General features: G+C 38.1%; 1 protein-coding gene across 1 annotated transcript in view; it reads left to right on the top strand.

Moving 5' to 3' along the window:
* Positions 1–24,279, top strand: part of lrig3 (leucine-rich repeats and immunoglobulin-like domains 3) — a 34,025-nt gene extending 9,746 nt beyond the window's left edge. The window contains exons 4-19 of the mRNA XM_079399228.1: positions 4,957–5,091; positions 7,453–7,596; positions 8,609–8,752; positions 8,830–8,973; positions 9,870–10,013; positions 11,351–11,431; positions 12,661–12,732; positions 12,828–12,899; positions 12,991–13,154; positions 13,890–14,219; positions 16,477–16,758; positions 18,573–19,031; positions 19,603–19,761; positions 20,714–20,854; positions 22,271–22,453; positions 23,708–24,279. Of these exons, the coding sequence (XP_079255354.1) occupies positions 4,957–5,091; positions 7,453–7,596; positions 8,609–8,752; positions 8,830–8,973; positions 9,870–10,013; positions 11,351–11,431; positions 12,661–12,732; positions 12,828–12,899; positions 12,991–13,154; positions 13,890–14,219; positions 16,477–16,758; positions 18,573–19,031; positions 19,603–19,761; positions 20,714–20,854; positions 22,271–22,453; positions 23,708–23,913 (2,860 nt within the window). The 3' untranslated portion in view covers positions 23,914–24,279. The remainder of the gene's footprint in view (positions 1–4,956; positions 5,092–7,452; positions 7,597–8,608; positions 8,753–8,829; positions 8,974–9,869; positions 10,014–11,350; positions 11,432–12,660; positions 12,733–12,827; positions 12,900–12,990; positions 13,155–13,889; positions 14,220–16,476; positions 16,759–18,572; positions 19,032–19,602; positions 19,762–20,713; positions 20,855–22,270; positions 22,454–23,707) is intronic.
* Positions 24,280–24,828: the final 549 nt, after the last annotated feature.

Raw genomic sequence — 24,828 nt, 5'->3', positions numbered from 1 at the left:
GTTAATTGTCTTCATAGCTCCATTGTAGAAGTTGCGAAGACCGCAACTATTTTAATGAAACTATAACACTAATAGCCTGTTATAGGCTCACTTGGTTCAATAGCCTATTGAAATGTCCCAATTTCCGTCATCATAATCTTGGCCTATGTGACAGTATCTTAATCTTGGCCTATGTGACAGTATCTTAATCTTGGCCTATGTGACAGTATCTTAGTCTTGGCCTATGTGACAGTAATTTCCATTAGTTTTCATTTACAGTGCAGTGCAAATGAAGGCATAAAACATTAATTTAATTTATATTTTAATCAAATGAGAGTTAAACTCAAATTTGGCAAACAAATGGGTTTACTATTAAAATTAAATCATGGAAGAAATAGCGTATTGTGTGATTGTTCTTTTAAACAAAAGTTGTAATAATTGTAGTAGTATTAGTAAATAAACCGAACTTTTATTTTGATGGGTTGCCATGAGGACCTCTTAAGTTTCTGTAGCCTATTTATGATATGACGATCGTTTTACTCAAACGAAACTGTCAAATGCTCATGAAGTAACTCTCAGAGCAGTTCTGGGGATGATGTTCATATATTTATGTCCTCATTTAGTGACATGGCAGATGCGGAAAACACCGCGAGCGTCGCGCACTTCAGTGTGTGTGTGTGTGTGTGTGTGTGTCAAAACCGCGCGTCTGTGCCTTTCACATATACAGAGACACGCCGAACATGCAGAATTCATGTTTAAATAGTCTTTTTGCAGCTTTATGTTTACAGATAGTCCATATTGTGAGTCGATTTAAGTGTACTGACCTACTTTTGATTAATTAATCCAAACTTTGACTAATTCCGTGACTCCGCGTTATACAGTAAATGCTATTTATATGACTGGATTCCGCGATTCCCCCTGCGTTTCCCCCATCTCGGAAACCGTAAATAGATAATATTGAGGTTTTTACAACTTCAGTGTAGTGGATTGTAATTTATTGCAACTTGAGCAATGTCTGCTGCTGCCTTTGAGAGCTAACTGATGCGTGATGAAGCAGCACCAGTTAGCAAGCGCTTTCGGTGTGAGAGTCAAGTCAAGTCACCTTTATTTATATAGCGCTTTTTACAATGCAAATTGTGTCAAAGCACTGCACAATATCAAAAAAGGAAAATACTTAAGATGGCGCCGGTGAGATCGGCTGCCGTCACGACTGCTCCGACCAAACTTTGTCTTTTTTTGTTATTTTTTCGTATTGTTAACTATAAATACCGGTTTCTTTTTGTAAGATGGCCATTCTTACATACGACAGGGCCACTCTTATTTCTATTGGTGCACAATGCACTAACCTTTCGCCGTTTTTGAACCCGGACCCATCCTGGCCGAGCGAGATCCTGAGGAGGAACAAAGGACCCGACCCGTACCGGCGTCCTCGAGGGAAACGAGCCGGCGTCAGGAACAGGCTGAGGGCTCGCGCACACCGCGCTCCCTTACCAAGTGTCCTGCTCGCCAATGTCCAGTCGCTGGATAACAAACTCGATGACCTCAGGGCAAGAGTCAGGTTCCAGAGGGACATTCGGGACTGCAACCTTCTCTGCTTCACCGAGACATGGCTGAACCCAGCGGTACCAGACCACGCCATCCAGCCGGCCGAGTTCTTCTCGGTTTACCGCATGGACAGAACGCTGGACTCGGGGAAGACTAGGGGAGGTGGAGTATGTCTGATGGTGAACAAACACTGGTGCAACAGCGCGAGCATTGTTCCCCTCTCACGCTCCTGCACACCGAATCTTGAACTTCTGACCATCAAATGTCGCCCTTTTTATCTCCCTCGGGAATTTAGCTCGGTCATCGTCAGTGCCGTTTATATTCCACCTCAAGCGGACACGGACACTGCGATATGGGATTTACATGAAACACTACACCTTCACCAGACACAGCACCGGGACGCCGCATTCATTGTTTTGGGAGATTTCAACAGTGCCAACCTCAAGCGTGCACTGCCGAACTTCCATCAGCACATCAGCTGCCCCACCAGGGGCGAAAGGACATTAGATCACTGTTACACCCCATATAAGAACAGCTACAAGGCACAGTCACAACCACCGTTTGGGAAATCGGACCACGCCGCCATCTTCCTCATGCCTGTTTACAAACAGAGGCTGAAACAGGAAGCCCCGGTGCAGAGGGAGGTCCAACGCTGGACGGACCAATCGGTGGCCGCTCTGCAGGACGCGCTAGATGACGCAGACTGGGACATGTTCCGGCGCAGCTCTGATGACGTCAGCTTGTTTACGGAAGCGGTTGTGGGATTTATAGAGAAACTAATGGATGATACGGTGCAGAAAACCATCATCAGGACGTTTCCCAACCAGAAGCCGTGGGTGGATAAAACCATCCGCGACGCCCTGAGATCCCGCTCCGCTGCCTACAACACAGGGCTCATCACCGGGAACATGGATGATTACAAGGCTGCATCTTACAGCGTGCGCAGATCGGTGAAGGAGGCGAAGCAGCGCTACGGGAGGAAACTAGAGTCGCAATTCCAACATGGCGACTCTAGGAGCCTGTGGCAGGGACTTAGAACCATCACGGACTATAAAACACCACCCTCCAGATCGGGGAATGCGGACGCCTCTCTGGCTGACGAGCTGAACACTTTTTATGCTCGCTTCGAGGCTGCAGCTAATCACGCTAACGGCGCTAGCAGTGCTAACTGCATGCACGCTGAGGAAGCCGGTGAGGACAACGTATTCACCATCACGGAGCATGACGTGAGGAGGGCATTCAAGAGAGTGAACATCAGGAAGGCAGCAGGACCAGATGGCATCACAGGTCGGGTTCTGAAGGCCTGCGCTGACCAGCTAGCACCGGTGTTCACCGAGATCTTCAACCTCTCCCTGGAACAGTCCATAGTCCCCTCATGCTTTAAGCAGTCCACCATTGTTCCTGTCCCCAAGAAACCGCAGCCCACCTGCCTAAACGACTATCGCCCTGTAGCCCTCACATCAGTGGTGATGAAGTGCTTTGAGAGACTGGTCAGAGACTTCATCATTGCATCACTACCAGACACACTGGATCCACTACAGTTTGCATACAGACATAACCGCTCCACGGAGGATGCCATCTCACACCTCCTCCACACCACAACAAGTCACCTGGACTGCAGAAAAGGGAATTATGTAAAAATGCTGTTTGTGGACTACAGTTCAGCGTTTAACACCATAATTCCCTCCACACTCACCTCCAAGTTGGAGGTCCTTGGTCTCAGCACATCCTTGTGCCAATGGATCTCCAGCTTCCTGAAGGACAGACAGCAAGCCGTACGGATGGGTAAACACACCTCATCCTCCATCACCCTAAGCACCGGAGCCCCTCAAGGTTGTGTTCTGAGCCCCCTGCTGTACTCACTGTACACTTATGACTGTGTGGCCACTTCCAACTCCACCACCATCATTAAGTTTGCTGATGACACTGTTGTGTTGGGCCTGATCTCAGACAACGACGAGACGGCCTACATACAGGAGATTAAGAACCTGGAGAGTTGGTGCCAGGTGAATAGTCTACACCTGAACATCAGCAAAACTAAGGAGCTGATAGTGGACTTCAGTACGAAGCAGGAGCGGTCGTACCAGCCGATCACGATCAGCGGGACTCCAGTGGAGAGAGTGGACAGCTTCAGATACCTGGGTGTTCACATCACGCAGGACTTGACTTGGTCCTGTCATACCAGCACCCTGGTGAAGAAGGCCAGGCAGCGTCTGTACCATCTGAGACGCTTAAAGGACTTTAGACTTCCCTCTCGGGTGCTTAAGACTTTTTACACCTGCACCATCGAGAGCGTCCTGACGGGCAGCATCACTTCCTGGTTCGGGAATATTACTGTAATGTTGCTTGGCTATATTTACTCATTTTCTAATAAAGAAATTATAAAAAATGATAATGTAATTAATAATCAAATAATTAAAAGTTGGCATTAAAATGTATTTTAAATATATAGTGTTCATGTTGTTTCTACATTACTTTGGAGATTTGATGTGAAATATATCTAAGCTTTCAGACTAGTTTATGCTCTTTTAGACTAGTTTATGCTTCGTTAGACTAGTTTAAGCTAATTTTAAACTAGTCTATGCTCTTTTAGACTAGTTTAAGCTCTTTTAGACTAGTTTATGCTCCATTAGACTAGTTTATGCTCCATTAGACTAGTCTCTTTTAGACTTTAAGCTTGTTTTAGACTAGTTCATGGTCCTTTGTTGATTTGTGTGTATATATATATATATATATATATATATATATGTATATATATATATGTATATATATATATATATATATATATATATATATATATATATATATATATATATATGTGTGTATGTGTGTATGTGTGTATGTGTGTGTGTGTGTGTATGTAAGTTACTATATCTTGAAAAAGTTGTGATGACTTACAGCATGTTTCTATGCACCGATATTTTATTTTCTCTCATGATTAATGAAGCTGCTTCGTGAGCGTTTCTGATCACACGTATGTGCCGTGTCGTCAGTTGTCCTCTCTTATGACGTCTTTCCCATGTTTACGTTGAGTTGCACTCAATTTCAGCCGTATAAACTCAGACCAAGTGTGTGTGAAGGTTTAGACCTGCGATTCCAGGGAATGTTTTCAGGGCGTCCGACACACAAAGGCGGCTCTGTGCCCTCCGTGTTTATAACACAAGCAGCTCCTGCACTGCAATTTAGGAGGCGTGCAGCTCGGGAAATTGCTGGGCTCGTCAGCGGCGCTTTCACTGAGGGAATGTGCTTCATCATCCGCGTAATTGGCAGGAGTATTTTTTGTTTAAATACCTTGTTAGTAATTACCTTATAAACCAAATAACACACTTCTGAACCCAACGGCTGTTTTGAGCTGAGTTGTGCAGCTTGCAGCGACGCTCTTCACCTGTTCACTGAAACCTGCTTTCTAAATGCCTCTGCTTGTGTTTTCAGAGCAAACAACAGGATCTTGAGGATCTCTGCAGAGCGGCTCAGTTCGCTGGTCGCCCTGGAGACGCTGGACCTTAGCAACAACAATATTATGGAGGTTCGCGCCGGGACTTTTCCTCCTCTTCCTCTGAAAAACCTGTGAGTCCTTCTTCTGTTCTCAACTCACCTGCTTTGCAGAAACCACCAGGAGTCTCACATCAGCTCACCGTGTCACTCCTCTGTCACAGCTTTCACACTAGTTTAAGCTCTTTTAGACTAGTTTATGCTCCATTCGACTAATTTAAGCTAATTTTAGATTAGTTTGTGCTCTTGTAGACTAGTTTAAGCTCTTTTAGACTAGTTTATGCTCCGTTAGTCTAGTTTAAGCTCTTTTAGACTAGTTCATACTCCGTTATGCTCCTTTAGACTAAGCTAATTTTAGACTAGTTTAAGGTCTTTTAGACTAGTTTATGCTCCGTCTATATTTGTGTACTGTGTATATTTATATTATACAAATACACACACATACAGTATATATTTTTAAAATATTTACATGTATATAAATTAGTATTTATATTCTTATATTATATATAAATATATTTAATATATAAACATAGCATATTTTTCTTAATTACATGCATGTGTATATTTATATACGTAATAAATATACACAGTATACACATATATTATGTAAACAAACTTTTATTTTGGATGCGATTAATCGTGATTAATGGTTTGACAGGACTAGTTTGTTCTTTTTGACAAGTTTAAGCTCTTTTAGATTAGTTTGTTTTTAAACTAATTTTCTTTTGTGTAATTTAAAGGTCCCATGACATGCTGTTTTTTGGATGCTTTTATATAGGCCTAAGTGGTCCCTAGTACTGTATCTGAAGTCTCGTTCCCGAAATTCAGCCTTGGTGCAGAATTTCAGCCACTACGAGCCAATCCCACAATGAGCTTTCCTTAGGACGAGCCATTTCTGTGCCTGTAGCTTTAAATGCTAATGAGGAGGAGAGAGGCGGGGCAAGGTGGAGGGTGGGTGTGGCCTGCGGTACCATGTGCTAATGTTGACAGTGGATGTATGGCAATGGCTCGTAGACACGCAGTCCTTCAAGCTTTTCAGTTTGACCCAGAATCTGATCCGGATGGAGAAGCACCGGATGAAGAAGTTGCAACTCAGCGGCTACAGCAGGACGTCTCCGAATGGTTAGTTTAAAATATTGTGTCTGGATACGGTCAGTGTTTCCCACACATAGACTTTACCTGGGCGGACCACAACAATATCCACCGCCCGCTGCCATCATCTCCCGCGTCTCACACACACGAGTGCGACTTCAGAACAATATTTAGTAACTTTCAGCTTTTTTCGTCTTTTTTCCAATAACGGGTGCATAGTAACAAACCTAGCGACTTAAAAAAAAAAAAAAAAAAAAACTATCATTCAGTTGTAAGATGTCTCAGTACTGCCCCGCGAGCGCAGTACAGTGTCGTCTCTCTCGGCGTCTGTTCTGAGCAGCGAGCGGCAGAGAAGCAACGCTTTCAGTTTGCCTTAAAGCAGCAGACTCATCAATAAATCATTAACAAAACCGCTTTTCCAAGCACTTGTCGCTTATTGACTGTTTGGACTTTTAAATATGAGCATAATTTGTCTGTTAATATGCGCAGTTTATTACTCAGACGCAAAACAGTAATATAGCCACTGCATATAGTTGCTTTTTAGTGCAAGTTAGATGTATATTGATTTTATCAGACTATATTAATTATAAATCAGGATTTAAGGAGTATAGTGAGAGTGATTCCTGGTTAACATGTATTATTAATGGGTCGTGTTTACTATACTTGTTTTATGTATGACAACAGAAAATATGTAAATGTGAACAGCTTTATTGGGCATTCGGTTGTATTACAGTATGTGACAGTTCATAGAGTAGAACAGATCTGAAGTGCCAAAAACAATGCTTCGCTCGTTTGCAAGCCATGATGTCTCTCGAGGAAAAGAAGAAATATTGCGCTCTCCTCGCACGGTCGTAGCTCATTTTCTCATGGGCGGGCAAAGCAGAGAAAGGGGAGGTAACCTTTCCCCGTATGACGACATAAGGGGAAGATTCCAGATCGGGCATCTGAGCTTTCATTTTCTCAAAGGAGAAGCAGGATACCCAGGGCTCGGTTTACACCTATCGCCATTTCTAGCCACTGGGGGACCATAGGCGGGCTAGGGGAACTCATATTAATGTTAAAAAACCTCATAAAGTGAAATTTTCATGCCATGGGACCTTTAAGATCTGTTGAACTAGGCCTAGTTTAAGCTTTTTAAAGACTAGTTTAAGCTCAGTTTAGACTAATTTTTTTCCTTTTTTTTTTTTTTTAGAGAATTGTTTAAGCTGCTTAACACTTTTTTTGTCTATCTTAATCTCTTGTGTGACTCAGTAGAAGTAGTTTATTGAGTTTATTGTTTATTGCCAGAGCTATCGGTGATTACAGCATGTCATGCGTCTGTGTTTGAATGCTGTGTTTCTGTAGGTTGATGAATAATAACCGTATTTCCACGCTGGAGCACGGCTGCTTCAGTAACCTGTCCAACTCGCTGCTGGTCTTAAAACTCAACAAAAACCGCCTGAGCTCCATCCCGCCCAAGATCTTCCCTCTGCCGCACCTGCAGCACCTGTAAGTGACGCTTCATGCGATACTAGAGCGGCACGATTCTGGATAAATTGAGAATCACAATTGTTTTGGTCTCAATTAGACATCACGATTGTCCCACGATTCTGGACTAAACAAAATGTTATTTTTGCAGTCTATTTAAAAGTGTTTAATTAACTTGAGTGAATTACTAAACATTTGAATAAATATGTATTTAAAATATTATGTATTTAAAACACTCATAAATACTTCACTTGTTTTATTACTGAATGAATCCGCGTTTTTTTAATGAATTTCTTGAATGATTTAATGACATTGGCGAAACAATCTAATCACTCTAATCAACAGATTTGCTCTATTTTGATCGCTACTATAGATATCAGTGTTTATATCTGAACTATAAACTTTCATCCCAGTATTTAAGTGATAATATGTGACCCTGGAGCACAAAAGCAGTCTTAAGTCGCTGGGGTATATTTGTAGCAATAGCTAACAATACATTGTATGGCTCAAAATTATTGACTTTTCTTTTATGCCAAAAATCATTAGGATATTAGGATATGTTCCATGAAGATATTTTGTGAATTTCCTACTGTAAATATATCTAAACGTAATATGCATTGCTAAGAACTTCATTTGAACAACTTTAAAGGAGATTTTCTCAATATTTAGATTTTTTTGCTCCCTCAGATTCCAGATTTTCTAATAGTTGTATCTCAGCCAAATATTGTTTGGTTTTGTGGTCCATGGTCACATATGAATGACTGTAAGACAGAAATAATACTGTGTAGTTAAAAGACTGTTTGTGAAGCTGTTTCTTACCCAGACATGCTAACTGTCTGCTCTCTGTGTCAGCGGCAGCGCGAACGCAGATTTGAATGGTATGACTTTTTCAAAGGTTTAATAGACGCAGACGAATCGTTGTCATTCAGAAATGAGATTGCATGGGTGTTTGAATCGAGATCGCGATCTGTTAACGATTACTCGTGTAGCTCTAATGCATACTTATGATTGACTGTTGTTTAATGTTTGACAGAGAGCTGAGCAGAAACCGCGTGCGGCGCATCGAGGGTCTGGCGTTCCACGGGCTTCACAGTCTGCGCTCGCTGAAGATCCAGAGGAACAGCATCACGCGGCTCATGGACGGCGCTTTCTGGGGTCTGAACAACATGGAAGTCCTGTGAGTAGAGCGGACACGCGTGACGAGCTCAGGTTTAACTCAGAACTCGTGTGTGACGTGTGTGTGTTTGTGAGCAGGCAGCTGGAGTACAATAACCTGACGGAGGTGAGCAAAGGCTGGCTCTACGGCCTCCTGGCGCTGCAGCAGCTGCATCTGTCACACAACGCCATCAGCCGCATCAAACCCGACGCCTGGGAGTTCTGCCAGAAACTCGCCGAGCTGTGAGTCTGCTTCACTCTCACAGATACTCTCTTCCTAACCTCTCTATCCCATCATGCCTTAGCGCAGGGCAGGAAGAGGAAAACATCTTGCTCTTTTCAGTTGTGTTCTCCTGTCTGTCTTCTTTCATTGTTCTGTTGGATAAATGATCTAAAGACTGAAGCTAATAGATTTTTGAGCAGTCAAACATTATGGATGTGTTTCTGGGAATTAAAGTAATTAAGATTTCGCTTTAAGATTTTAGACTAGTTTATGTATTTTTAGACCACACTGTAAAAAAAGTGTCAAGATTGTAAAGATTATTAGAGTGCATTTTACAAGAACACTGCACAAAATGATTTTCTTTCGTAGTATTTGTCTTGTTTTCCTTTACAAATATCTAAACATTCTTAAATCAAGATACATTTTCTTGACAAGCAAAATGATTTAAGATAAGACTTGTTTTCAGAAAATGTTATCAATTTTATTGGTTTTTGCTTAAAACACGAAGAAATGTCTGCTAAGGGGGCAAGAAAAATAATTGTGTTTTCTCTTTGAATAAAGATTATTTTTATTTCTCCATTGGCAGATATTTGTTCTTGTTTTAAGTAAAAGTCAACACAATTTTGATAATATTTTCTGAAAACAAGACTTAATATAATTTTGCTTGTCAAGTAAATTTATTTTATAGTAAGAAAATAGTTTTTTGCCATGAATATAATACTATAATGACGTGTTTTTGGGCACTTTCTATTTTTTTTTTTTTTTTTTTTTTATGATATTATTTATTTATTTAGCAAACATTAAGTAAATTATTCATACGTAAAGAACACATTCACATTAATTCATAACAGATGATATTTTAAGCGAATCTGCTGTATTGTTGAATGCTTCACTTAATGTTGTCGTTGTCTGTCAGCGATCTGAGCTGGAACCAGTTGAGCCGTTTGGAGGAAAGCAGTTTTGTTGGACTCAGCGTCCTCGAGCAGCTCCACATCGGAAACAACCGCATCAGTTTCATCGCTGACGGAGCGTTTCGAGGCCTCGCCAACCTGCAGGCGCTGTGAGTCTTTATGCAGGCTTTGATCTTTATGACATGAACAAGCCTTTTTTGCTGTTTAGTTTCAATAAATGGTCTTGTTTGGACGTCAAACTCTTCAGAAGAGCAAGAGAAATCCTGTTTTACATGATATGAATCCTTTCAGTTCTGAACAATGCAGCTTAACTATAAAGCCGGACAGATTAAGTAATAGCCAGAAAAATCTAATTTGTATTAATGCAAGAGGTTATTGTACTGTTAGACAGAATCTAAAAACGTTTGCATATGTGTCTTATATTTTGTATCATATTTGATCTATCAGGCGTTTATAGCTCATATAGTCCTATATAGTGGAGGAAAAAACAGCTTAAGATTCAAACTGAGCAAAAATGTGCAATTTGGTGATATTCTGATGCTTGTAATGTAAATAAATGAGATCTTTATATCAGTACAGTAGATTCTTTCATAAAATAATCTAAATATGTGACCCTGGAGCACAAAAGCAGTCTTAAGTCGCTGGGGTATATTTGTAGCAATAGCCAAAAATACATTGTATGGGTCAAAATTATTGATTTTTCTTTTATGCCAAAAATCATTAGGATATTAAGTAAAGATCATGTTCCATGAAGATATTTAGTAAATTTCCTACTATAAATATATAAAAACTTCATTTTTGATTAGTAATATGCATTGCTAAGAACTTAATTTGAACAACTTTAAAGGAGATTTTCTCAATATTTAGATTTTTTTGCTCCCTCAGATTCCAGATTTTCAAATAGTTGTATCTCAGACAAATATTGTCCTATCATAACAAACCATACATCAATGGAAAGATTATATGTCTTAATAAGATGAGATGTAAATGATCCAAACATATAATGTAATGCAAAGCTGATTGAGAGATGAAGAAATAAACGCTCCTCAGAAGATGTGAGATGCTTTGGAGGCTTGTGAAGATCATTCCTCCGCTGAGGAACAGAGAAAGTAAAGATTCTGGAAACAAACGCTCCTCAAAAGATCCTGATGATCAGATTTGAGACGCACTGATTTTTCTAGAAAATAATTGGAGAATTAAGTTGAAACTGATGTTTTTTTGTTGGTTTTTTTTGCAACTTCGGAGGAAAGTCAGCAGAATTCTGTGCAGTAATCATGGTAAAAAGTGTTAAATGCAGGGATGTTAGAGAGGATGTGACCATAGAAGAAGAAGAAGAACGAGTTTGGGAGTCTGTTTGCGTCAGGATCAGGATTTGTTCTGGTTGTTTTGCTGCAAGCTCATTTTCAGCGTTACATTCTGTTGCAGCAGCTTTATTCTGGGTGTGGATTTTAACAGTGTGGTTTCTCTGATTTCTTGCCCTCTCCAGAGATCTGAAGTATAATGAAATCTCATGGACCATCGAGGACATGAACGGCCCCTTCTCTGCTCTCGACAATCTGAGGAAACTGTGAGTGATCTTATTTGCTTTTTTCACTGTTTACGATATTATCTGTCAGTTTAAGGAATTTGACGTACAGACCTGTATGTCATCTTACATCGATGAACATGATGCAGGATGACGACTGACTGCGTCGATGTAGTTACCTGAGCTTAAAATTCAAGATATGAGCGCAATAAATGACCCTCTTATATTTATATCATATGATATGGTTTAGTAATATTACACCAACAAGAGTGCTGTTTTTTCCCAATATCTGCACCATTGCAAATGTGATATTGATTTATATAACAGTCCAATGAACAAGAAATTAATTTTGTTACATTTTAGATGTAATGTTGTCTATTTTGCTCAATTTGTTTTGCAAATGAAAAGAGCAGAACTGTTGAGCGTCTGTTAGAAGCACACAGCGGTGATTCATTTCTGAATGAATCTGTGGTTTTGAACGAATCAAGTGAGTCAATGATTCAGTGATTAGTTCATTAAGAAAGTCACTTGTTTCATTTCTGAATTAATTAGCAATTTGAATGAATTGGTTGTATGAATGATTCAATGACTCACTCGTTGCCGCCACCTTCTGGCACTTTTAGTTTCACATTGAGAGCATCATTGCATAAATTTTTTTTTAAATTAAATTTGATAAAAAAAATCATATGCTGAATCAAAATATTTCTTTCTAAAGCTACCTTTTTTGTAATGTCTAATCTTATCTAACACAATAATGAATCTTTTGGGTAATTGATGTGCGATTAATTTGCAATTAATTTAACTAGTGCTGTCAAACGATTAATCACATCCAAATTAAAAGTTTTTGTTTATATAATATATGTTTGTGTACTGTGTATATTTATTAATTATATATAAATACACACACACACACACACACATGCATGTATATATTTTGAAAATATTTACATGTATATACTTTTCTATTCTTATTTTATATTATATATAAATGTATTTAATATATAAACATACTTTTCTTAAATATATACTTGCATGTGTTTGTATTTATATATACATAATACATATACACAGTACACACGCATATATTTTATACACACAAACTTTTATTTTGAATGCGATTAATCATTGCCCAGCACTATTAATTGTTCAACACATCATAAAACTTCAATTGCTTGACACCCCTGATTCATATGCTATAAATAGGTTTATTATCATTGCATTGCATTGAAGGAAACACTCTCCTGAAACCATTTGTTTTTCTGTTCCTCAAGGTTCCTCCAAGGCAATCGTATCCGATCGGTCACCAGGAAGTCCTTCACAGGCCTGGACATGCTGGAGCAGCTGTGAGACTCTCTCTCTCTCTCAGATCTGAAGCGTTTGATGATGATGATGTGTGTTTATTAGGTTCCTAAACGTCTGTTCTCTCCTCACATCGCAGGGAGTTGAGCAACAATGCCATCATGTCGGTTCAAGCCAATGCTTTCTCTCAGATGAAGAAGCTCACAGAGCTGTATGTATAAATGAATCTCTGCTCTTGCACATAAAGCTGCGTAACACTCATGAACCTGCAGTGATTATTCACGTGTCTCTCGCTCCGTCAGGCACCTGAACACGTCCAGCCTGCTGTGCGACTGCCAGCTCAAGTGGTTTTCTCCATGGGTGGCCGAGCACGCTTTCCTTCCTCTGGTGAACGCCAGCTGTGCCCATCCACATCTGCTCAAGGGCAAAAGCGTCTTTGCCGTCGCCCAGGATGAGTTTGTGTGCGGTGAGTGGGCGAGTTTCAGCCGGCGCTCCGCTCGTCTTTTAAAACATCTTATTCCTGATTCCATTTCCTGAAACTGCACAGAAGCAGTTATGTTCATATTTTCAATCAAAACTGTTGTGAATTTGACAAATAAAAGTGTGTTTGTGTCCTTTTTTAAAGAAATTAATATCGAAAGTGACAGTAAAGACCTTTATAATGTTACAAAAGATTTAAATTTCAAATAAATGCTTTGAAATGTCTATTTATCCTGAAAAATAAAATGTATCACAGTTCCATTAAAATATTGGGCAGCTCAACTGTGTTCAACATTGATAATAATCAGAAATGCTTCTTGAGCAGCAAATCATATTAGAATGATATTCACATAAAAACACGTATTTTAGATTGGAATAATATTTCACAATATTACTGTATTATTTTTGATCAAATTTGAATAAATTAACATAAGACTGGAGTAATGGCTGCTGAAAATTCAGCTTTGCATCACAGAAATAAATTACATTTTACAATATAATCACATAGTCAACAGTTTAAATTAAAATAATATTTCACAATATTACAGTTTTTACTGTATTTTTAATAAAAAAATGCAGCCTCTGTGAGACTTCTTTCAGAAACATTTTGAATGGTAGTATATGCAAAAAATGGCATTAAAAACTGAAGCTAAACTGAAATTGAACCAAAATACAAAACATAATAAAAACAATTAATATTTGATGTGTTTGTGCTTTGCAGATGATTTTCCCAAACCCCAGATCACCGTGCAGCCCGAGACACAATCAGCCATCAAAGGCACCAACGTGACGTTCGTCTGCTCTGCAGCCAGCTCCAGCGACTCCCCGATGACCTTCGCCTGGAAGAAGGACAACGAGATCCTGAACGACGCAGAGATCCATAACCAGGCTCACCTGCGCTCTCAGGTCGGAGAGGTCAGCGAGGTCACGGAGTACACGACCACACTGCAGCTGCGCCACGTGGAGTTTACTAGTGAGGGCAAATACCAGTGCGTCATCTCCAACCACTTCGGCTCCTCGTACTCCATCAAAGCCAAGCTCACCGTCCACAGTAAGTGTTCGCAGGGAAGTATTTCAAATACATGTATTTAAAATACATATTTGAAATACAAAATACTATTTTGTATTTAAATACATTTTATCTTAGGATTTTTGTATTTTCAAAATACTTAAAATACTTTTTGCCAATCAGCCTCTTTATTAGACTGCTGGTTTCCTGTATCAACTAGTTCAGACATGCCACTTTCATGCATGTGAGCTGCAGCTGTATGACTCCATCTAGAATTGGGTAATGACATTTTCTGGATTCCTGTAAGGAAATAAGGAATAATATTGCCTTCCTGTGCTATCAAAATTTTCTACTTCAAATTTCAGAAGTTCTGATTACAAGCTTGTTGCATTCAAGTGCTTTGCTGTTGGAGGATGCCAGGTTTCCTGGGAAAATCGTATTAAAGCCTTAAATTAGCTTGTTGATGATTCTGGATTTTCAGTCAAATACGTGCTGTTTTGCTGTGTATAAAACACAAAATGATTGAAATGGTTATTGCACTACTATGTGCATGACTTTAACATTAAAACAAGGTGATCTTGATTCTGTGAGACAAAAAAGCATACCCATCCCAACAGCAAATGGTTTCCCCTCCACCATATTTAAAGTTTATGGCCTGCACAACTCAGAAACTTGGGTATAAAAATTATAGTAGAAAGTAGAAAATATGACAAAGGCATTCATGTCCAATTTCCAACTAGAAAAGTCATATTTACCAAAAATAAACAATTGGGATAGCCTGTGAAGGCAGCATAAGATAAGGTGAGGATGTCATGGTCAGTTGTACTTGTTGATTAAGGTTCAAATGGAAAACCATTCAGATTTGCATTTAATAAGCAATAGAATGAAGGGGAACATTAGCACTAGTCAGTATTGTTAGTTACGGCACAAAAAATGATGATTGATTAAAACATTGACAGCCAGTCGGAATCATTTCTGCTTTAAAGAGCTTGAGCATTTAGTGACATTAGAATAGACATTAGAATACACTAATATAATTATCTTTCTAATTATCGTTCTTGGTGTAAACAGGCCTTAATAGTGTTACTTCACTGGATGGCCAATTTCAAATGTATTTTGTGTATTTTCAAAATACAAAATACTGTATTTGTATTTAAATACATTTTCCCACACTGTATTTTGTATTTTTATTTTAAATACATTTTGATGTATTTGTGCCCGTCTCTGAGTGTTCGGCCCGACACATTCACACAATTACATCCAGATGAACTCTATTTATTGTTTACATTATCCTGAATCTGTTTCATAACCTACTGTTTATCCCTCATAATGCATTCAAAATCTCTGCTAATTTCACATTTTGTGTCCATTTGGACCCGAAGAATTGTTATTTTATTCAAACAGTTAAAAATTTTAGTATTTTTCAACTAAAACCAGATTGTGTCTGAGCAGCAACTTCTCATTAATAAGTAAATGTGAAATAAAATCAACGTTTTGAATGATGCTGCATGCACCCCATTTTTATTCATTAAAAAATTTGAACAAATTTATTTTATTTCAAATATCACATGAACTACATCCAAAAAGACTCAGGCTATATATATAATTTTTATATTTACTTTTTGTTGTTGATGAGAAAGTTTATTTAAATATATAATTGTATAAAATTTATAAGAACAAACCAGTGTTAAATTCCTTTGAATGTATCTCATGATTGCTAAAAAAACAGTCCACATTTATTAAACTTACACAGTTATTTCTAACAAAACAACATAAATATCACTCTAAAATGTTTTCAAACAAAATATTTTTTTCTTGCATAAACTCACTTTCAGATGAAAAAGTGATCAGTTTTTTTTATTTTCCAATGGTTCATTAATAGGCGACATATTCATGTTCATCAACAAAATTCAGTTCCAAAAGTGTGTGAGATATGGGGAAAAGGCTAAATATATTTACAGAATGTTTTTTTTAATAACACTATTATAAACTCTTTAATAATTTTACAAAATTATGTTTGTCGTCTAATGGTGCGCCGTACATACTCGGGTCAAAATGACCTGAACATATCAAATGGTTTTATCTCTTAAAACTAATTAATTAAAATAAATAATGTGTATTTTGAGGCTCTTAAAGTGTCTTCAAAGTTTTGCATTAGCATGTTTTGCATTTTTTTTTTAAATATTTTTGTGCATCCCTTTCGGATCAAAACTGTCCCAAATGCATTATGGGGGTTAACTGCAAAGTTGGATTTCCTTTAGTTTGCGAAAACAATCCCTAATCTGTTTTTCCCCTGCAGTGCTGCCGTACTTCACCAAAATGCCGATGGATCTGACGATCCGCGCCGGGGCCACCGCGCGACTGGAGTGCGCCGCTAGCGGACACCCGTCTCCACAGATCGCCTGGCAGAAAGATGGAGGCACGGATTTCCCGGCGGCCCGCGAGCGGCGGATGCACGTCATGCCGAGGGACGACGTGTTCTTCATCGTGGACGTGAAGACGGAAGACATCGGCGTGTACAGCTGCACTGCGCAAAACACGGCCGGCGCCATCTCTGCTAACGCTACGCTAACGGTGCTGGGTAAGAGTATGCATGTTTGTCAGAAATTATCGTTCTGAAAGAGTGACATTAAACCAAACCAAAATTAAAGATTCAATTTAGCTGACAACAGAAGTATTTAAAAACACAATAACTCACTAGCACTGGCTGTATTTAATATTTAAAGTTTGTTTTATATATTTTTGTATTTTCCTCCTATATGTCTGCTGTGTCTTCTAATGCATGCATAAAATATTTAGATATTTTTTGTGTATTCAAATTTTATTTTTTTAAATTAGTATATAGTGATCTGTCGCACCATATTAACCCTCAAAAACGGAGACAGCCGCCTGCGGCTGAAAATAACTATTTTTCTTAAATGTTTAATAACTTTTGAACCGCTATTCCTATCTGAATGCTTTAAAAAGTGTAAATTCTCCGCTTTTCGGAGATATCGCATTTGTCTCAGGTGGATATTCAGAGGCTCCGTAGCGTACGTGATTACATCATCACATTTTGACAACATTGATTGGTCAGAAGAAACCAATGCATTTCGTCCCTCTGAGCCAAACAGGAACGATTGTTGACGCTTAGTCCCTCCCCCCGTGCCCAGATTGGTTCAAACTGTCATATATTCAACCAATAAACAGGTTTTGGTCTTTTGAACCGTTGTTTAGAGTGTTTCTTTGGGATTTTAAAGTCGTGCGTGCATGAAAATAAACACACAATAACACTCTCTGAGAGAACTCTCTGAAAAAGCCCAGAAAAACAAAGGACAGAGTACTTTTGGCATAAAACAAACCAAAAGCAAGGATGGAAAAGCGGTATATGTCGGATAAAGCACGGGAATGTAGGTATTCGTGTCGCTAGGCGATGTCCCGGTAAAATCGTTTTATTATGTAAATAATACTTATATAGTTCATAAAGATAATTTGCACAATTTTTTTTCTATTGCACTCTATATATTTTTCACCCATTTTGTATGTAGTTTGTGAATCATTTGCACTGCTTGTATTTTTGTTGCACAAGACAATTTTTCACAACTTGCTGCACTGTTTGTTTGTTCATACTCCGATTGAAACTTTTTTTTTTTTTCTGGAAAAAATAAATTTTTTACTGTATTTTGTTATTATAAAACGGTTTCCATTTTCTTTACTCCCTAAATGTTTTTTTTTGGATACATCTATATTGTTAGTAAAGTAAATATACCTGTTTTTCCACTGAAAAGCACCTACAACAATATTGTAATAAATGGCTATAATTTGCTTGGGGAATGTTTTATGTAGACAATATTTTATTTGGAAGTGTAAAACACAGATACAACTTTTAAAAGAAAAAAAATCCAAACTTCAGGAGTTTCTGTTTTTGTACACAGAAAAAAAAACACCCAAACACCAGTTTTACATATCAAAAGTGACAAAGCTTTTAAGTAGATTATTAGATGGGAGGCGCTACAAATCATGTTCAGTGCCGCTTTATTCATGCATCAGCATCATTGAAATGAATACGGAACAATATTGTGAGAATTTCGGTTCTGGATGAAATCGTTGTTTGTGTAATTTGTAACCCTGCAGCACAAAACCAGTCTTAAGTCGCTGGGGTATATTTGTAGCAATAGCCAACAATACATTGTATGGGTCAAAAATGGGCCAAAAATCATTAGGATATTAAGTAAAGATCATGTTCCATGAAGATATTTAGTAAATTTCCTACCGTAAATATATCAAAACTTAATTTTTGATTAGTAATATGCATTGATGCAATTGACCCTTATGACTGGTTTTGTGGTCCAGGGTCACATTTGTGTGCATTGTTGTTCTGAAATGTCATGCAACAGCATCCCGTTGTTCCCGCAGAGACGCCATCATTCCTGCGTCCGCTGATGGACCGCGCGGTGGTGAAGGGCGAGACGGCGGTGCTGCAGTGTATCGCGGGCGGCAGTCCTCCGCCTCGACTCAACTGGACCAAAGACGACAGTCCGCTGCAGGTGACCGAGCGTCACTTCTTCGCCGCCGGAAACCAGCTGCTGATCATCGTGGACGCCGCGGACGGAGACGCAGGAACCTACACCTGCGAGATGTCCAACCCGCTGGGCACCGAGCGAGGGAACGTGCGTCTGGCCGTCCTGCCCAACCCAAACTGTGACTTGGGGCCGGCGGCCAGCGGGACCCTGGGGCCGGAGGAGGACGGCTGGACCACGGTGGGCATCGTGATCATCGCTGTGGTGTGCTGTGTGGTGGGAACCTCATTAGTGTGGGTCGTGATCATCTATCACACGCGCCGACGCAACGAAGACTGCAGCGTCACCAACACAGGTCAGTCCTGACCCCACACCGGCCGCTTTAACCAAACACTAGAAATACACTGCAAAAAATTATTTTCGTACTTAGTATTTTTGGCTTTTTTTAGTATAAATATCTAAGAATTCTTGAATCAAGATGCATTTACTTTACAAGTAAAACGACTTGAGATATTATGTCTTGATTTAAGAAAAACAAAAATTTTGTTAGTTTTTGCTTAAAACAAGCAAAAATATCTGCCAAGGGGGTAAGAAAATGATATCTTAGATTATTTTTCTTACCCCACTGTCAGATATTTTTGCTTGTTTTAAGCAAAAGCTAACAAAATATTGATAATGTTTTTCTGAAACAAGACTTATCTTAAGTCATTCTACATGTCAAGCAAATGCATCTTCGAAAACAAGAAATACATTTTTTGCACTGTAAGTGAAGTAATAATATTACTTGTGAAAGGAGTAAGTAGTAATGAGTAATATATTAAATGTTTTGAGTAACTAGCCCAACACTGGTCCTGACCCGACACCGGGTGCCTTTAATGCATCTGTGACGTTTACCGCCACTAACCCTGTTTCTGTCTCGTGTTTAGATGAGACGAATCTCCCGGCGGACATCCCGAGCTACCTGTCGTCTCAGGGAACGCTAGCGGAGCGTCAGGACGGATATATGGCGTCTGAGAGCGGCAGCAGCCATCAGTACATCAGCTCCTCCATGGGAGGATTTTACATGCCACCCAAAGACATCAACAGTAAGACATGACCACTGCTCTCTTTATATACACAAGTTCACTGTAAAAATACAAATATGTGAAATTTACAGTAAAAAAAAAGTTGTGGTTGCCAGAATTTTACTGCAAGAAAATACAGCGTAGATGAACGGAAATAAAAATAGTGAAGTAGTGTTACATCAAATGACTAATATCAGTATTCTACCATTATAATACACGGAGTAGGCTTATTATAGTCAACTAAAACAAAAAAGGTTACTTGCCTATAGAATAAAATTAAGTTTAACATTTTTTTAAATAAATGTTAAAATTTTATTTCATCTAGTTGCCAAAGTTGATTTTTTTATTTATCTTGATGAACTAAAATAAATAAATAAAAACTATATATATTTTAAAAAAAAAACTAGTAAAAATTACAAATACACACAACAAAATTAAAATGGAACACAAAAATAAAAATTAATTCCAAATAATAATAAAAACTATACACACATTTAAAAAAAACGAAATATTGAAAAAACAAACAAGGAAATTTCTAAAATGAACTAAAATGAAAATATAAAAACGAATTGAAAATATTAATAAATCTATTATGGTATCTCAGTTATACTTAACCCTGATGCTGACATAAAACAATATACATAACTAACAAGACAAAACTAAGAATAAACAGTTGTTGCGCTGAAAAATAATTAAATGTAAATTTCACTTGTTCTTTTTCACTTCAAAAAGTATTACAGTACAGTGTTTTACAGTAAAATATCATGAAGTGGCTCATATTTATTACAGAGTTTTTTTACATAGTAAGGGAACAGAAGAGAACAATCAAATGTGTTTCTGGGAATGTCAGTAAAATGATTGCCAAAAACTGTACATACCGTAATAAAACATTTTCCTGTGGGATTTGGGATTTGTTTATGATATGGGAGATTTTTTTACCGTAGTATTTATGACACCGCTTCTCCTCCCATAGGCCTCTGCCAGCTGGACACAGGAAGTGAAGCGGACATGGAGGCGGCGATCGACCCCCTGCTGTGCCATTATCAGGGGCCGGTGGGTTCACTGCTGAGACGGAGCAACCGCTACAGCCCCGATCTACCCGACACCTACAGCGGTGAGTATAGATGTGACGATGAACCACGAGCCGCTTGAAAAGTGATTTAAATATGTGACGATTCAAATCGGTTGAGATGCCAAACAAATCGCGATACAACTGGAGTAGGAGTTTAAATGAATGTATCTCTAAGGGGAACTGGCTGTATTTAGAAAAATTTACGTACTATTTTCTTTTCATCTTGCCTCTGAACGATGCAAATTAAAGTAGTGTTCATAAGCGCAGCTCTGATTTGCGGTAACCCAGGAAACACTGTATCATTACAGCGGTAACCCAGGAAACACTGTATCATTACAGCGGTAACCCAGGAAACACTGTATCATTGCTGTTCATAAGTGCAGTGCTGCTTTGTTTACAGCGGTAACCAAGGAAACACTGTATCATTACAGCGGTAACCCAGGAAACACTGTATCATTGCTGATCATAAGTGCAGTGCTGCTTTGTTTACAGCGGTAACCAAGGAAACACTGTATCATTACAGTGGTAACCCAGGAAACACTGTATCATTGCTGTTCATAAGCGCTTTGTTTACAGCGGTAACCAAGGAAACACTGTATTGTTACAGCGGTAACCCAGGAAACACTGTATCATTGCTGTTCATAAGCGCTTTGTTTACAGCGGTAACCAAGGAAACACTGTATTGTTACAGCGGTAACCCAGGAAACACTGTATCATTGCTGTTCATAAGCGCTTTGTTTACAGCGTTAACCAAGGAAACACTATCATTGCTGTTCACAAGTGCATTGTTTACAGCGGTAACCAAGGAAACACTGTATCATTGCTGTTCACAAGTGCATTGTTTACAGCGGTAACCAAGGAAACACTATCATTGCTGTTCACAAGTGCATTGTTTACAGCGGTAACCAAGGAAACACTGTATCATTGCTGTTCATAAGCGCCACCTGCTGGCAGAGAGTGAATCTGCATCTCATTCAGCTCGTATGCTCTTGCCTTCAGATATGTTTTATGCAGTATAGTTTCACAAAGCTAAAGTCAGACCATTCTGTTTTTGCTTCAAATTTTGAAATGATAGTCTAATTTAGATTAAAAACTGCTCATGCTGCATGTATGCTCCATCTTTGATTCAAATGCAGTGGTTGCCTCTAATTTTAAACGGAAAGAGCACAGACAAAGCCTTAGTTTGTTTGGATGAAGAGATTTATTTTCTTTGTGTAACTTGCTTATTTGATTTGGGACTTGTTTTAAAATTTCAATTTAGTTTTTTTATATTTCAATTTCATAAAGAAACATGCAGCAATAGCTTAATAAAAGGACACCTCATTTACTGTATAATGTCTTCAATCTCATTTAGTTAAAAAAAAAAATCATGAGAAAATCAAATCGTGAATCGAATCGTGAGTTGAGTGAATCGTTACATCCCTAGCGTTAATCCTGAGCTCTTCCTCTCTCGTGCAGTGTGTGCGTCAGAGCAGCGGCCCGTCGGAGCCACTTCCTCCTGCAGCAGGAAGCGTGAGTTCTACACCTGCAGCTCCGCCCTCGAGCCCTTCGATCACATGATGATGCAGCTGGGTGACACTTCCTGTGTGGAGGACTGTGAGAGAGGAGAGTGTGTTCTGGGCTCCTCGGGATCATATATGGGTGAGTCTGAGCAGATATTTATCAACCAGCAAACAACAGGAAACACGTACAGTAATCATACATGTGCTTTTCATTCACATGACAACACAGTGACAAATAAACATTATTTATTAAATGTATTCATTTTTTTTTAAAGTATTATTTTTTTAAATACTTTTTTTTTTATTAAAATGTTTAGTTGTTTATTAAACAAATAAACCTTAATGAATGTTTATTTTTAATAAATTAACAGCAGAAAGCTACAAAACCATAAAAATATTTTTGTAATGAAAAATATTTAAAATAAAACAAAATAATATTTAAAATAAAATATTTATAATTTTGTAAAAATGTATTTATAAATTAAATAAAAAAACAACAAAATTTCATCTAGTTGCCATGTAAATATTTTTTAGTTGTGACTTTTTATGAAAATAAATAAAACTAAAATAAAAATTAATAAAAATGACGAAAACACACAACTAAGTTACTTAAGTTTAAACTAAAATTAAAATGAAAATAAAACTAATTGAAAATACGAATGCAAAATTACAGTAACATTTTTCATCTAGTTGCCAAGGCAACATTTCTCTTTTTTTGTTTTTAGTTTTTTAACTTGTTTTATTAAAATAAATAAAACTAAAGCTAAAATAAAAACTATATAGAAAACACACAACTAAGTTACTAAAATTGTAAATAAAATTAAAATGTAAATATAAAAATAAACACTAATATTAATATTAGTGCAAAGTTATAATATCTTAATTATTAAAATGACAACATAAGAAAATGGATTTCAAATGGATTTTTAATCATAATAAATAAAAAAATATTAATAATAGTTATAACGATATTAGAATTGAATAGAATGCCTTTTATTATCATTGTACGAAATTAATTTATCAAATGAATGTAATTTTTTTTTTATATTAATTTATATAAAAAAAATTAAACTATATTAAATTAATAGAATACTTTTTATTTAGATTACTTCTAAAGCATTTATTAATCTTAGTGTTCATTTTAGCATTCGCTAATACATTAATTAAATCAACAGTATCTGTTAATGTTATAACATGAACTAACAATCAACATGTTATCAAAGATTAATAAATGCTGTATCAGATGTATTGCTCATTGTTAATGTTAGTGAATGCATTAACTAATAGGACCTTACTGTAAAGCTTGCAACGTCAAGGTCATGGGTTTGATTCCCAGGAAGTGCATGAGCTGATAAAACTGCTGAAACATGACGGCGTGTTTCTGTGGTCTCAGGTACGTTCGGGAAAGCGCCGTGGCGGCCGCAGCAGGAGCTCTGCGCTCATAACGCCGTCATTCTTCACGAGAATCCGTACGCAGCGCTTCACGCCGACTCGGACCTGGACTCGGAGCATGCGGCTGAGCCGGACGCGAGCGTTTACGAGCAGCCGTTTGATCACCGGACGATAGAGAGCTTTCCCACGTCACCGCTGGGCTCTTAGCGCCTTGACACGACCAAAAACCAGAAACGCTCTACCTCAAGAAAGGAGCTGCGACTGAATGTAAATGACACGTTTGTACAGAAAAACAGATTATATGCATTTTATACAAAATTATATTTTGCTAATTAATAGTGTAAATATGACCCTTATTTTTCCTACTCTTTTCCTGTAAATGTACGCCTGAGTCAGATATATATTCGACCGATCGGAGGACTAGTTAACTGTGGATCCGGATCTGTTTATGATGTTTATTACACTTTGGCTTTTGCTTTGAATAAAGCACCGTTTGCACAAACTAGTACACAATAAACATTCCCGTGAGCTGCTACACATGTGAACGCTTGCGCCATCTTTACACACTTCATTATTGATTGTGTCGATGTGCTTTTATACTTTATGGGAACAGGTTTGTAGAAATGTGTCTCTGCATCAGTGTCTCAGCAATGGATGCTCTGCAGTGAATGGGTGCCGTCAGAATGAGATCTGATAAAAACATCACAATAATCCACACCACTCCAGTCCATCAGTTAACATCTGGAGAAGACAAAAGATGAAACAAATCCAGCATTAAGACCGTCCCATCAAAACTGACAAGACAAGTTTTAAAGTCAACATGAAACCGCTTTTGCAAACTGTAAACGTATTTCTGAGTAAAACGGATGTTTGATGAGAAGAAAATTATATTTTCTTTGCTCTCGCTCAAACAAGGTCATGGGTTTGATTCCCAGGAAAGGCACTCGATTAAATTGATAACACCTTGAATCCAATGATAGTCGCGTTGGATAAAAGCGCATGCTAAAAGCAGGATGGGACTTGATTTCATCCATAATGAATTGCATAAATTAATTAGATAAATGATTAGATAACGACAAGCATCTTTTATATCACATTTTATGTCATTTAGTGCTTTTTTTG

The sequence above is a fragment of the Barbus barbus genome (assembly GCF_936440315.1).
Source record: "Barbus barbus genome assembly, chromosome: 39".
Classification (NCBI taxonomy): domain Eukaryota; kingdom Metazoa; phylum Chordata; class Actinopteri; order Cypriniformes; family Cyprinidae; genus Barbus; species Barbus barbus.
Note: the sequence above shows the minus strand (reverse complement) of the source record. Positions and strands in the feature narration are given on the sequence as shown.